Source organism: Papaver somniferum, chromosome 4 (genome assembly GCF_003573695.1).
Source record: "Papaver somniferum cultivar HN1 chromosome 4, ASM357369v1, whole genome shotgun sequence".
NCBI classification, from domain to species: domain Eukaryota; kingdom Viridiplantae; phylum Streptophyta; class Magnoliopsida; order Ranunculales; family Papaveraceae; genus Papaver; species Papaver somniferum.
Window position 1 is genome coordinate 51,792,878 of NC_039361.1, and position 15,184 is coordinate 51,808,061.

The window sequence follows — 15,184 nt, forward strand, 5'->3', positions numbered from 1 at the left end:
ACATCAAAAGTATTTAAAACCCAGCATGCTTCATCAAGTTAATTCACAACTATTCAATAAGAACTAATATTTCAATTCAATCCCATGCAAATAATCAAATAATAATAATATTGCAAATAAATAGTAAAATTAGAATTATACCAATTAATGTGGAACAATGGCTTCCTCCGTCGCCTTGGCTAATGGGGTTTAGCTCCTCATCCCAAAAACATGATCATAAGATGTATCCATGGCTTAATAATGTGTTTTTATTGATGAAAATGGTGTAAAAAGAAGTTTGCAACGCTGTATAAATGTTACAGCGTCACTGTTACAAAGTGGAAGGGTCTTAAAAACAACGATAGTAGCACTAACTGCTGTAAAACAACGACAGTTTCTGTGACTATTGAAAAACGACGGTTCAGAAGCGTCTGTTCTTCGTCTTCTTCAACTGTGCAGCAGCAGAAAATATTTTCTCTGAAAGTTTTTCTCACGCCTCTCCTGGTCTTTCTTTTGCTCCCAAATCTCTCCTGATGGTTTCTAACCTTTTCTATGACTTGAAACCACTCTTATATATCCCTCAAATCCCAAATAACTCGTATAAATTCCGACTTTTTCTTCTCTGCGCTGTTGAGAGAATAATCCCTTCTGTTGAGCTTTTTCACGTGTTGTTAGCTATAAAATAGCTACCAAACTCTTCCCTAGACTTGAATAAGACCATGTACATGTTAATCCATCGTCAAATTCCTCCAAAAATCTCTCAAAAATCTTTGAAAGTGCACAACAGGACACGTCTCTCTGTTTTAACTTTGATTGCTTCTCCCGGATATTCTAGCCCAATTAAGCCCATGAAATCATCCATACTAGAATTTTATATCCATATCACGTCCAGCCCAATCAATTTCCGGTGTTTAATCTCCCTAAAACAGCTCCAACAATCGGATCAAAAATCAACAGCGAAATGCATGGCCTTTCCCGCCAAAACCAGTATTTGAAATTTGAAGAAGACCTCCCCCTATCCAGTTCTGGTGTCCCTTTAGCAGCTGCCTGGAAATGGGTCACCCCTTAGTAATTAGGTTACCCCTTATCCAAAATCAAGGATCCGTATAGCAAGTGTCCTCTGGGGCATTTTCCGCACTTTTTTCGGGGTTCCTCCGGGGTATTTCTGGGATACTTCCGGTACACTTCTGAGGCGCTTCCGGTACGTTATCAACGGAGGTCCAAATGCCACATTTTTAGCCAAATTCGCCACAAGTGATTATTTTCCAAAAAACACCTACAAATACATAAAATAATCAAATAAGTACAATATCGAGTACTAACAATATATACAAATGAGCTATATTAGACACATAAATGCGTCTATCACAAACCCTTTGTAAAAATATCAGCAAGTTGAAGTAAAGAAGGAACAAACTTGATGACAAGAAATCTGGATTGAACCAAATCTTTAATAAAGTAGTAGTCAATCTCTGTGTGCTTAGTTATAGCATGAAAACAGGATTAGATGCAAGATTGATAGCACTAAGATTATCACACAACAAGGTATAAGCACCAGAAAAACAAATACCCAATTCTTTTAAGAGATAAGAGATCCGCATCAGCTCAGAAGAAGTATTGGCTAGATATGTATTCTGCTTCTGCTGATGATCTTGAAATTGTAGGTTGTTTCTTAGAAGTCCAGGATATAAGAGATGAACCTAAAAATACTGCATAACCATAAGTACTTCTTCTAGAATCAGGGCAACCATCCCAATCTGAATCTGAGTATGCTGTGACTGTAGTAATATCTGAAACCGAGAGTAATACCAGATCCTAAGCTTCCTTTAAGATATCTCAGAATTTTCTTTACTAATTGTAAATGTTTAGTAGTAGGTTGATCCATAAATTGGGATACATAACTTACAGCAAAAGCTATGTCTGGTCTTGTCATTGTAAGATATTGCAATCCTCCTACAAGACTTCTGTAATATACAAGATTTTGTAATGGTTCACCATCATAGAAGGAACATCTAGGACCTTTAGCAACTGGAATAGAACAAGGCTTGCATCTACCATATCATCCTTAACCAATACTTCCACGCAATATTTCTTCTGAGTAAGTAGCAAAGTCTGATTATGAAAATTTCTAACTAACTCAATGCCTAAGAAGTAGTGAAGAGAGCCGAAGTCCTTCATTTTGAATTCAGAACTCAAAGAACTGATAAGAGAATTAAGTAACATACCTGAACTGCTAGTCAGGATGATGTCATCTACATATAGTAACAGGTACATAATTCCTTTGTCAGACTTATACATAAATAAAGAATGATCATATTTTGATTGTTGAAAACCATATTTGAGAAGAAATCCACTAAATCTCTGGAACCAAGACCTTGGTGCTTGCTTTAAGCCATAAAGTGATTTCTTCAGATGCCACACATAATATTTTTTCCCTTCTTCAATAAAACCTGGAGGTTGTTCCATAAAGACACACTCATTCAAGTGACCATGCAGAAAAGCATTGGACACATCTAATTGTTGTATCTGCCATCCTTGTGAAGCTGCAATAGCAAGAACAGTTCTAATAATAGGTGCCTTTACTACGGGACTGAAAGTATCAGTATAATTAACTCCATCTAATTTTTCATATCCTTTAGCAACCAACCTATTTTTATGCCTTTCAATGCTACCATATGCATGCAGTTTGAGTTTATACACCCACTTACAACCCAAAACATTCATTCCTCTATGATATTTAACAAAATCCCAAGTATCTGCATCTTTTAAAGCTTCACATTCTTCCTTCATAGATACAACCCATTCAGGATTCTTCATATCTTGTTTAAAAGTCTTAGGCTCAGTTTGATTCAACAGAAAGCTAAAAGCTGCAGCTACAAGATGCGTAACAACATTGTTAGTTACATAATCAGGTAAAAGCTTTGGTTTTCTCACAACAGTTTTAGACCTGGTAACAGGAACATATGCAGATGAAAGAATGATGCAGGAGAGCTGACTTGCTTACCTGAAGTAGAAGTCATCAACTGAGATGATGAAGGAAGTAAAGGTGAGTCTGAACAACTGAGTTGTTGCTCAAAAATAGAAGTCAACTGAGATGTTGTAGAAGAAACATTGGAAGAGGATGAGAAAGTAAAGAAAGTTTCATCAAAAATGACATGCCTAGAGGTATAAATCTTTCCAAAAGAATTTTCATAACATCCATAACCTCTGTGAAGAGGACTATAGCCAATAAAGGTGCATATAGAAGATTTGAGAGATAGATTGTCTTTCCTATAAGCTCCCAAATAAGGATAACAAACTGATCCAAAAACTTTGATAAAATTGTAATCTGGTGATTTATTAAATAATACTTCATAAGGAGACTTAAAATGTAACTGTTTGGTAGGAAGTTTGTTTATGAGAAAAGTTGAAGTGTGAAAAGCATCACACCGAAAATGTTTAGGTAAATGAGCTTGAAATAAAAGAGTAAGACCAACTTCAATTATATGTCTATGTTTGCTCTCAGCAAGTCCATTTTGTTGAGAGGTATGAGGAAAAAACAGTCTAAGTGTAATACCAGAAGAGTCAAGAAATTGTTTGAAAGGGACTTTAGATAATTCATAAGCATTATCAGATTGAAAAGATAAGATTTTGGTGGCCAACAAATTTTCATTTATTTGTTTAAAATGCTGAAAAGATACAAGAGCATCTGCTTAGCTTTCAAAGGATAAATCCAATGATATCTGCTAAAGTCATCAATGAAGACAATGTAATATATGAATCCTAACAAAGACACTTCAGGGGAAGGTACCCATACATCATAGTGAACAATCTCAAGAGGAGCAGTAGAGACTCTACTAGACAAGCTAAAAGGAAATTTTTTGCTTTTACCCAACTGACAAAAAGAGCACACAGAAGGTAAAGACTTATCAGAGTAAAGATTTATTGACTCAGCTGATTGAAGTTTATATAAAACAGTAGCATCCTGATGGCCAAGCCTGTTGTGCCAAAGTATTGATGGAGCAGTAATGGAAGCATGAAAGCAAGAAGATGATGAAGCATGAGATGAGAGGACATGATATATAAATTGTTGAGAATTGAACCTTTAGCTAGTACCTGTTTAGTAAAACATCTTTGATCAAATATCCCCAAGCATAGAGTTCAAAATAACAGTTGTTATCCTTAGTAAATTTAGCTATGGATAGTAAATTAGCTTTAAGAGAAGGAATGTGTAAAACTTTGTTTAACTGAAAAGTCTTACTTGAAGTTGGTAAAATAGCATCACCAATTTGTGCAATAGTAAGAAGCTTAACATTTCCAATCATAACATTGGAAGTACCATTGTAAGGAGTAGTGTTGGATAATAATGAAGTATCGTTTGTCATATGGTTAGTGGCACCTGAATCTGGAATCCACTGAGTTGCAGTTAATAATGTTGTAGTTTCTTCTTCAGAAGTAGGAGATAATTGAATTCCTGCAAAGGCTCTTTGCACTGAACTAATAGAATTTCTATCTGGTTGATATATGTAATAATAGCGGCTAGCAGAATGCCCTGTTCTACTGCATATTTGACACTCAACTGTAGACCAATCAAAAGAACCAGAATTTCCACCAGAACCACCGGAACTACCAGCTGAATTTCCACCAGAAGAATTACCACTGCCAGATCCAGATCCAGAGGAGTAAACACTATTCTTGAAATTACTCATGTTCTTGTTATGATTATTCTTCTTACCATTTCCACCATCTGAATAAGTATTCTTACTATACAATGCTGGAGGATTCTGATTATCAAACATAATAGTCATTTCTGAATCTTGATCTATAAGCCACTGTTGATGATTGATTAATCGAGCTTTGATATCAGCAAACGTAAATGGAACTTCACAGTTTTGAGCAGAATTAACAAAGTTATTGTAATCATGTCCTAATCCATTCAGAATATGCATTATAATATCAGATTTACTAACTCTTTCATTAATAACTGCAAGATTATCAGTAATAGTCTTAATCTGTTGAAAATATTCCTCTACAGATCGATTACCTCTCCTAATCGATTGAAGTTGATTGCGTAGCATAGATCGACGTGGAAGAAATTGAGTAGTAAAGGAAGTTTCAAGAACATTCCAAATTTCATGAGCAGTACATAGACCAAGAACATCACCTGAAACCGATTGAGTGAATGTATCCCTCAAACAACTTGAAACAAACCGATCCACCTTTCTCCAATAAATCCAAGATGGATTCTGAACTTGAAAACCATCAACCGTTGTGTATCGAGGTGGTTCTTCAATTGTACCATCAACATATTCGAATAGATTAACCGAAGTCAGAACTGACTCGAACTGATCCTTCCACAAGAGATAATTCGTGTGATCTAACTTCAAGGAGATGAAGTTTGCAATATTGGTAAAAGGAAGACGAAAACTATAGCGGTCTTGAACTGATCCATAATCTGAATCATCATGTGATTGGGCAGCGGAAGTAGATGAACGAGTTGAAGCTTTTGGAGGCATATTGTTATCAAGAAACTCACGGATCATAAAGATAACAATCAAAACTAGTCAAGAAAGAAAATCTTAAAAGAATCAAGATGAATATCGATCTAAGTAGATGAAATAAGATGAAGAAAAACAGAGGATTTGCGGTACTTTGATATGAAATCAAAGTTGAAATTACGCAGTAATTGAAATGAAGATAGGTTTTGTTGTTTGCAATGGTGGAAGAAATTAATCTAACCTAGTCTGATACAATCTAAGATAATCAGATCTGAACAAGAAAAGAATTGTATTGATAATGTTCTGCAATGAATACAGAGAGAGGTTTTACAGTCTCCTTTTATACAGACAATCCTGACACAGACAAGCTGTTACAACTGTTAAAAAACAGTTACATACTTTATTCTAAAGACAGACTAATATAGGATAAGGGGACCACTGTCAGAACACAACTATATCAGTTGCTCTTATAGAGGCATAATCAAAAGCATTAAAAAAAAGCATAAAAATCATTTACTTCCTAATTTGGATTACTCGATGGTTAGTGTGTTAACATCAAACAAACTGACTTCTTTTAATAGTTGTTCGGCTTAATTTTTATTTATTTTTACTCGAAAAGGACAATGAATAATGAAATGACTTTCCTCATCGAATTTTTAACCTGGCTAAATTGGGGCCTATGCCTACATGACAAAATAGGGTCACTAGGAAGTAATTTGTAGAAACCCCTTATCCATTATTTATGTTAATACCTAATATGCCCTTACTAAATTAGTGATGATTAATTAAGTTAATTTTTGTTAAATTAATAAGTGTTTGAGTGGGATTTTAATGTTTGGATTATAGTAGAAATTCATATTTCTTTTTTAAGGTTTGGAGGGAAAGAAGTAGAGGGGAAAAAGGAAAAACTAGGGTTTTTGATTTTCTTAGAAAAAATGAAAGAATATAGTGATGATGAAGACTCTAATAGTGATGAAGAGGTGGGTGCATCAGATTATCATGTTTTCGATCCTACCGAATTGGAAAATTTGTTGAATGAAGAAGACAAAGTGAACCAAAGAATGCTTGGGGATATTATTCAAGCACAAGAACAATTTCGTCGGGAAGAAGAAGGTGATAATGTTCTTAATAAACATGTATGAGTTGTAACGATCTACAAACATGTAATTGCATGTCCCAATCGCTCAAAAAAAGAAAAAATTTCAAAACTTTAACCCAGAATCGGTTTATTCGATAACACTACATCAACCGATTCTGGGTAAAATCCCCAAATTTGGATCTATAATCGGTCTTTGTTGGTCACCATATAACCCGATTGTAGTAAATTTTTTTGTCTCCATCGGTACGTGACCAGAATCGGTTTTTGTTGGTGATGTTAATAACCCGATTTCTTCACTTAAATAATCACGTAGAAAACACAAAGTTGGCAATCGGTTTATTTTCATGTATATGTAAACCGATTTTAAAGTTCCAGGAGAAATGTGAATAATAATCGGATTATATGACACTATAAGTGAACCGATTCTAGACTTTGAATTTTTTTCGACAGTTCTTAAATCGGTCTTTATAGCTGCACATATACACCGATTACTTGGAATCGGTTTAATCGACTGTAACATATAAACCGATTTTGAATCATCAACTTGTTGATATTTGTTGTAGATTGCTGGGGCGTTTGAAGAAGATCAACCCGAAGCCGTATCTCTGTTGGGTCTTGATACCTCTTCCCATTATTTTACCGATTTGGAATGGAAAGATAGAAACGATGCAAAGCAATGGTTTATAGACAAGGGAATAGAGACCAAATGCGCATTAGTTTTAGGCCTTCATTCAAGTAAAGAGCGTTTGGGAATTGTTTGTGAGAGAGGTGGAAAGTAAGAAAGTCACTAGGCAAAGGAAAGACTGTACGTGAAGAAGACGACAAAGGAATACATTACTAAATCAAAGAAGTATGGTTTCCCGTTTAAGATTATAGTTAATAGACCCGAGAAACCCGATGGTAGTAGGGTATACAAGTTCTCTAAAGTGATGAATGGTTGTCACAATCATGATGATCCGGAATCTCTTGTTGGACACGCGGCCGTTTGTGGATTGAAACCACATCAATTGGAAACGGTGAGGTCGATGAAAGCGTGTAGACCAAGTGACATCCTTAGGAAGATTAAGGAGGATGATAAGTATAACTTGTCCACTTTGAGGAAAATATACATGGCAAGAACAGACTTTAGGAGGAGGTCATGGGATGGTAGAGCGGTTATGGAACAATCTCAATGGTTAGTCGATCAACACGGATACACAATGAGGAAGCAAGTATTGGAAGGCAAAGTGACTCGTATTTTCTTGGCGCATCCGGAGATGATCAAGTTGGCACAATGCTTCTATCAAGTTTTGTTCCAGAATCGGACTTTAAGTTTATCTATAAAGTCCGATTCTTGAGGTAGTTTGTTGCAGCTTTTTCAGAATCGGTTTATATGGACGACAATGTAATCCGATTATTGAAGAAAATGGTTCAGAGAACAATCAGATTACACATGCTCCAAAATAATCCGAACATGAATCCAAAATCGGTTGATGTGTGTATTAATGTAATCCGATTATAGTTGATGTTCATCACATCAACCCAGAATCGGAGTATGTAGGTTCACAATAAAAGCCGATTTGATCACAATCGGGTTGCTATGGTTTACATATAAACCGATTCTGGATGGATTTTCAGATATCTTGATGAGTTAATTTCAAATTTTTAGAGGTAAATCATTGTAGAGTATCTCTTAGAAGGAAGGATTTAAAGGGATTTAACTCAATCACCCAAATTTTCTGTTTTTTGGTTGTTTTTTTTATAAACCAAAAGGAAATTAGATTATAATTGTTGTTTGTGATTGATTAGGATTTAGTTTTAGTTTCGGTAGAAATTGAAAAATAAATTGAGTTTGATTAATGATTTTTGTATTTGTTAATTAAGTTATGATTTTGTATTTGTATTTGTGTTAGAATAATTAAGATTTTTAAGGTTAATTTAGTAATTTTACAATCTTTAGACACCCCTTATCATTCTCTATTGGGTGGATGAAGAAAGTGAAAACTACTACCACACCCATTTTTCAGATTTTGGACACTGTAAAACCCACAGGCAGAATTCTTCAGGCGCGCACCCATTTTCAGGGGTTAAAGTTTTCTCACACCCATATTTTTGAAAACTATTTCTTCCCTTCTTCTTCTTTCTTTTTTTTTCTTTTTTCCCATGGCTTCCTCTCCTTCGTCTTCTCTTTTAATCAAGGAAAGGTTTTTGTTGATCAAAGATGGAGTCAGTTTCATGGATTATTGAGTGAAATCGGAGAAGATTAGGAAGAAATTTAACCTAGCCGATATCTATACTCCATTTTTGACAAGCTAGGTCTAAATTTATCGGACAAGATTCAACTCGATTGAGAGAGTAATATGATGTCGTGAAGGAGAAGATGGAAGAGGTTATGAGGATTATTGTGAGGCTGTATTTGCAATTTGTCGAAGATCAGGAAGTTGGGTTATAGTTCAATTCGAGAAATCAGTGGTTGGATTTGCAATTTGTCGAAAAGAACACGAAGATGATTATCAGTTGCTGATGATGAGTGAATAACAAAACTGGTGCTGCTACTGAATTTGAGATGGAAGAACGAGGATTTGATGTTGCAGAAAGAGTGGGTTTCTCTACGAGTTCAAATTGTATCTTGTGAAGATCATTGGAGATGTTACAAAAATGGGGTTTTTGTTGCAGGTAATTGAGAAATGAATGGATGGGTTTTCTTTGATTTTAAATTACAGATTTGGTAGTGTTTGTGTTGAGATGTTGTTGGAGTTAGGGGAAGAATGAACTGATTGTGGTGCTCAAATGGAGTCTGATAGTTATGGATGCAGTGAGAGATTGTTGGTCTGCAGGTTTTATTGACTATTAGTTTTTCCAACACACCGTAGAATCCGTATTCAATTGCACTGCACAACAGCTCAGCACCATATGTATCATAGAATGGACTTGGGTGTTCATGCTTAGTTACAGAGTAAAGATACTTAACGGTCTCTTTTTGTCCAGTTGAAATATATATAATAGCAGTTTGGAGTGGTATTAGGTCTTCATCATCGCCCATCTGGGTAATTAAGTTTTGGATTCTTTCTTACTATTTCCTCGGCAGTTTTGACATTTCCATATAAGGCAGCTCCATGAAGTTCTGTACAATTTGCGTTATCCTTCATTTTCAGGGCTTCAGGGGTCATGAGTTTCACAAGCTCTTGTGCAAATCTCCACCGTTCATTATCTATCGTTATATGCAAGGCTGATTCATCATCAAACGAAAGCAGCAGGAAGACCCCTTTTTTTTACAATGTAGTACTTGTTTGTTGAATTTGGTGTTAAATTTTGCAGGGACTGTAAATGGTTGCCATACACTTTTAAGGAAGAATGCTTACAAACTATTAAAAGCGTAGAGATGAGTGGTTTGATGAAGGAAATAATATCTACGTTATGCAGATATTTTTTTCTTAGTATTGAAACCAACAAAAAAACAAGGTGCATAACTTGTTATGCACCTACAATATCTACATAACATGTTATGCAGTCATGAAAGTGGATGCATAACCTGTTATGCATCCGAAAATATGACAGCATAATGCATTATGCATCGAGAAAATTGTTGCATAATCTTTTATGCATCGAGAAAATGGATGCATAACCTGATATGCATCATTTAAATAAGGTTGCATGATGCATTATGCACCAATTTTTCTGTACGAACTAAAATCAACCAAAACAATGGCTACATAACTTGTTATAGATGCATAACTTTGTTATGCAGTCGAAAACATGGTTGCATAATTCGTTATGCATCTTTTTTGGAGGCTGCATAATGAATATGCAGTCAGTTTTCCCTCCGATTTTTTCGTGAAAAACAAAAATTTGATATTGTTGTTTGTACTCGTTGCGTAGCTCTCTTTAAAAGATCTCCAACGATATAAAATTTGTAAAATTCAAAGGCGCGAATTTTTAGATATGTTATATCCAAGTTGCATTTCCAATTACACCCCTGAAGAATTAGGATGCATAACGAATTATCCCTGAAAAACAGTATGCATAACACGTCATGCGGATGCATAAACCGTCATGCAGACAGATTTTAATAATTTCGGTTAATTATGGGTGTCACAGAAATTTTTATGGGTGTCACCGTATCCAAAATTAATTGCGAGTCTGACAATGAGAATATTTTTTTTTGGCCTCCCCTAATTTCCCTGTGAAGAAATCCATAGGCCCCGGCCTCAATTTAACTAGGATTTTTAAGCCGTTGGGATTCCAATTGCATCTATCACCTTCACGTACGTACCATCACAACCGACACTTATAGTGCCCACCGAGGCATGTGGACCACGATAACGAGCCCGGCAAGTCGTTTTAACATGATGTTTTCCATTGACATCGATCAAGAAAGACGTATGCGGACGACAATGTTCTTGTAATTATGATTCCTAATAATTGAAGACAATATTGCATTTCTTGAACCAAAAGGTGCAACTTGACAAGAGAACTCTCCGGTTGCTAGATAAATTTAAAGCGTTGACGAATGCATTCTATATGATTGTGGATAGTAAGAAGTTATATAATATATATAAGCTCATGATCAAACAATTATTTTTGCTGAGAAAGTTTAATACACAACGTTCAATCTGAACTAGTACATAATAAGTCTGACCAACCAAACAAAGATTAGCGAGAAACTCCTGGCGTCAGTGGATCTCTTTAGTCGGGTAGCCGAGGCAACACCAGGAGGTGGAGGAGGGAACTTGTAATAAAACGGAAAGTAAGGTAAAATCGGATTAGGAGGTGGAGGGGCATTAGAATACACGTAAGATGTAGGAGGGTAATTAGTAAAACCTCCATCGGGTGGGCTAAAATAGTAGAACCCTGCTGGTGGTGGAGGTGAGTTGTAGTATCCCGCACTTGAGGGTGGTGTCTGCCTTGTTGGTGGTGTTGGTGGTAGAACTACAATCGGCCGAGCTGGTGGTGGTGGTGGATAATAACTTACACTTCCGGCTATCGGCGGCGGGAGACAAGGATACGGGCATTCAGGTGGCGAATTTTCATCTTCACCGGATAAAACTACTTGACCTTCTTTTAATATGATCAGTAGGAACATATGCATGAGTTTACTACCGGCCATGTTGACTGAAATGACGATGGCTGCTGGCTTGGAAAGAAAATGAGAGAGCAGAGAGAATATAAATGAAGGAGCAGCCAGAGGGAGTAGAGAGGTTGTGAATTATTAGAAGGGTGCGAATATAATTTGGTAGATAGGAAAAATTAATGCAAATAATAATAGTGAACTTTTTGTTTTGCCTCGGAAACTGCTTGTTTATTCAATTCAGTTGCTATCACTCCAACTTAAAAAGTCTTTGCCATTTATCTGCAATTGGATTGAAAGAAGCATAAGCTTCGGGCAATTTGGTAAAGAAAAAACTACTCTGTGTGATGAGCAGAATTAAGACAGATATAGACTAAACTAAAGACACAAGTAGTAAGCACGTGCATTGCACGTCGGCGATGCTATTTTTCTACTTTGTAAATAATTTGGTGGTGATTCGACACCACATCTTTAATTTGAAAATTAGTCTTTTTCGGTACTTAAGAATCAATCATTTCTTTTTTCTTTTTCTTTTTCTTTTTTATAGATTTTTTCAATTTATTTTGAAGTGTGTCTAATTTTAAGCTATATCTAACTTTTAAGGAGAAAACATATAAAATTTGGAGAAATATAAAAAAATTTGAAAGACAAAAATTTGATATCATTATTTGTGCTCATTACGTAGATAATTTAAAGAGATTTCCAAATATTAAATTTACAAAAATCCGACGTGTAGTTTATAATATGAGGATTTTAAATATATAAAAAGTGCATTTACTCTTATGTCCCTGTAAATATTCTTTATACCATTTCTGTAAAATTCTAACGGCTGATAAGAAAGAGGAAGTCTAATGATCTAACGGATAATAGTAATAGTTCAGACGGAATTCTATTTGTGAGATCTAACGGTGGAATTTTAAAGTTTGGAGTTCCAAGGGTTATATCTACTTGAGTTTTGTAATCCCTTACTACCATTAAAAAGGGGGAAATTAAGTACAACATTTTATAGTTTTTTTTCATTAAATATTTTCTTTTGTTTGTTTGATATTCAAGTGTTGCCCAAAACCGGCTCTTATCTAACATTTGTTGTTGAGCTTTGAAATTTGGTACTGGGAAATCACGTTGACTTTCGTTGATCCAGAAGTCCGTTTGTTAGCACTTACTATAATAGCCTGTTTGGATAGTACATTAAAAATAACTTTTGACTTCTAGAAATCGAAAAATCAGAAATCAGTTTGGCAGCCAAATTTCAAAGCGATTTCTAGAAGTGAAAAAGTTAACTTTTCGTGAAACAAAATAATTTTGCTTTCGACCTTTGTTTCTGACTTCGATTTCCGGAAAAACATAAATCAGAAACAGATTTGTATCCAAACGCACTATTAAACCAACCATTTTAAGGTTTATCAATAGGGGTAACAGGTTGTGTTTTTGCTGAAGTTTTGATTAGATGATTGTTTATTTAACGAACTTGATGTGAAAAAAACAATAAGTGAACAACTAGATGATGACTAGTCTGGATGAGTTTTGATGCATTTATTTACGAGAAGCAAGATATAATTGCATCATTTTTCTTAGAGAATACTACATCTGTCTTACCTGTTACGTAAACAACATCAAGTCCTCGACCACTTGAAGGTTGAAATGTCTTGTTGCATGTATATACCAAAACTTCCACTCCCACCAGCTTTTGTTTTGTTTTGTTTTGCTTTTCTTTGATTCTGAAATTTTGGATTGTATTAAGAAGAATCTTTTATTCTCACCTTGCAACCACCGGTCCATTGGTGGACTAGACCCCCCACAGGGGCCGCACCATTTTTGAAAGGGAAGAAATTACAAGTCTATGAGTAGTTGTGGGGGAAATATCAAGGGTTCGTAGTAGAAGTCATTGAGCTTTGAATCACAACTTTGTGCATAACAAACCTAAAATATCTTCTACGCCTGCATACAAAAATCCCGACTTAAAATAACTTTGGACCGTATATTCAGTTGATTATAAAAGTTATGTGTCATGAAATTTGAGTTTTCATGACCACCGACCCGTAGGAAAAATCTCTCACTTTTATTTGAATGGGATGATCTAGTCCTACAAAGGGCCAGGGCTAACTGGCTAGTGTGGCTCTACACAAGGACCAGCCTATTAGTCACTGAAGACTTTCCGTTAACCAACCAATTTTCCGAACAGATTTCAAAAATGAAATGACACATTCACGCAGAAAAAGATTAAAAATTAATTTGGTATTATATTTTTAAACCTCTGTTAAATATAAACAGCAATTCCAAAACATAAAAGAAAACTAATTATTCTAAATATAAGAGATTCTTGATTTAGCTAGAAAAATAAAAATGAAACTGCAGAGACATGATTCATCCAAAATCCCCATGGTGAAATTTTGATTGATTGTCCACTGATCCTCCATGGACTGATTATTATAGCAATAAACTCCAAGAAGCTAAAATTCCGAAAACGGAACACCCAACCAAAACTAGAAACATATTACCATATTCTCGATTGGCACTCGAAAAATGATAATTCGGGTCAACTGGATACAAACTCCCTGGAGGAGGCGGTACGTAACCATAAGGCGGTAAATAACCGGACGGTGGCATTGGGGGTGTTATATAACCGGAAGGAGGTGGTGGACAATCTGGCTTTGAGGGAGTCTTTGGGGGTGGGGGTGGTGGTGGTGGAGGTAATATTGGAGAAGGTGGTGGTGGCGGTGGTGAGTATTGACATGGATTTTCACAGCTCGAACAAGCCGTACACTCGATTCCTGAATCCGGTGGGGATGGTGTCACCGGAGTTTCATCAATCTTCTCCTCCAAATTCAAACCACTGATCGGAGAAATCGTAACGAAAAACATGACCAGAATCATCATCATCATCATAAATGTTGCCATTGATGAAAAGCTATCAGTGAATTCTTGCTTCTTCTTCTTTCCTTTCCTCACTATTTTGTTTTAGAGACAAGTGAAGAAGAAAAATAAGTTGAGTGAAGTATAAGGTGAGGTTTGTTTGCTTTTTTCTATGTTTGGTGCATGGATTAATGTAAATACCAAAAGGTGTTCTCGATATTTTTCGGAAGGGAAATGGTGTCTCTCAATGTTAACTTTATCTGTGGATTTTACGAGTATGGCATCATTCGGCATATGCATGTGCAAGTTGTGATCTGATTTTATATGGGTCCTATACATCAAGGACTTTCAAAGACTTTGAAACCTCTCATTTATCTCTAGCTTAACTTCAGATGATATTTATGGCATTTCTTTAGTCCTTTCGTAGTTGATAACGTACGTAAACTGCTTGCTGTGGTAACTCTTTGGTAAGTTTCATCATTACTAAGAGAAGAAAAAACGTAATGGACATTGAAGATATACAAATTCGTTTCAATCAATTCATTTTTAGCGTTTTCTTTACTCTAGAGCTGATAAATTTTGCTATAAATTTTTTTGTTAGGCGAACACATGGAGATATTTTTATTGGTAGCGAGAGAGACCCCATGTAGCTACACGAATTTGCAAAAAATGAAAAGAAATCTAACCAACCTTCGGGTCCTTTCCAAAATTTGTAATCCTAAGTCCTTC

General features: G+C 35.6%; 1 protein-coding gene across 1 annotated transcript; it reads right to left on the minus strand.

Annotated features, from left to right (window-relative positions):
- Positions 1 to 13,820: 13,820 nt before the first annotated feature.
- LOC113275472 (proline-rich receptor-like protein kinase PERK2) lies at positions 13,821 to 14,781 on the minus strand. Its single transcript, XM_026524975.1, has one exon. The coding sequence runs from the start codon at positions 14,498 to 14,500 to the stop codon at positions 14,030 to 14,032; it is 471 nt and encodes a 156-aa protein (XP_026380760.1). The 5' UTR covers positions 14,501 to 14,781; the 3' UTR covers positions 13,821 to 14,029.
- Positions 14,782 to 15,184: the final 403 nt, after the last annotated feature.

Excerpts from the sequence above, each read along its gene's own strand:
- LOC113275472 (XM_026524975.1), bottom strand. The coding sequence starts at position 14,500 with ATGGCAACATTTATGATGATGATGATGATTCTGGTCATGTTTTTCGTT.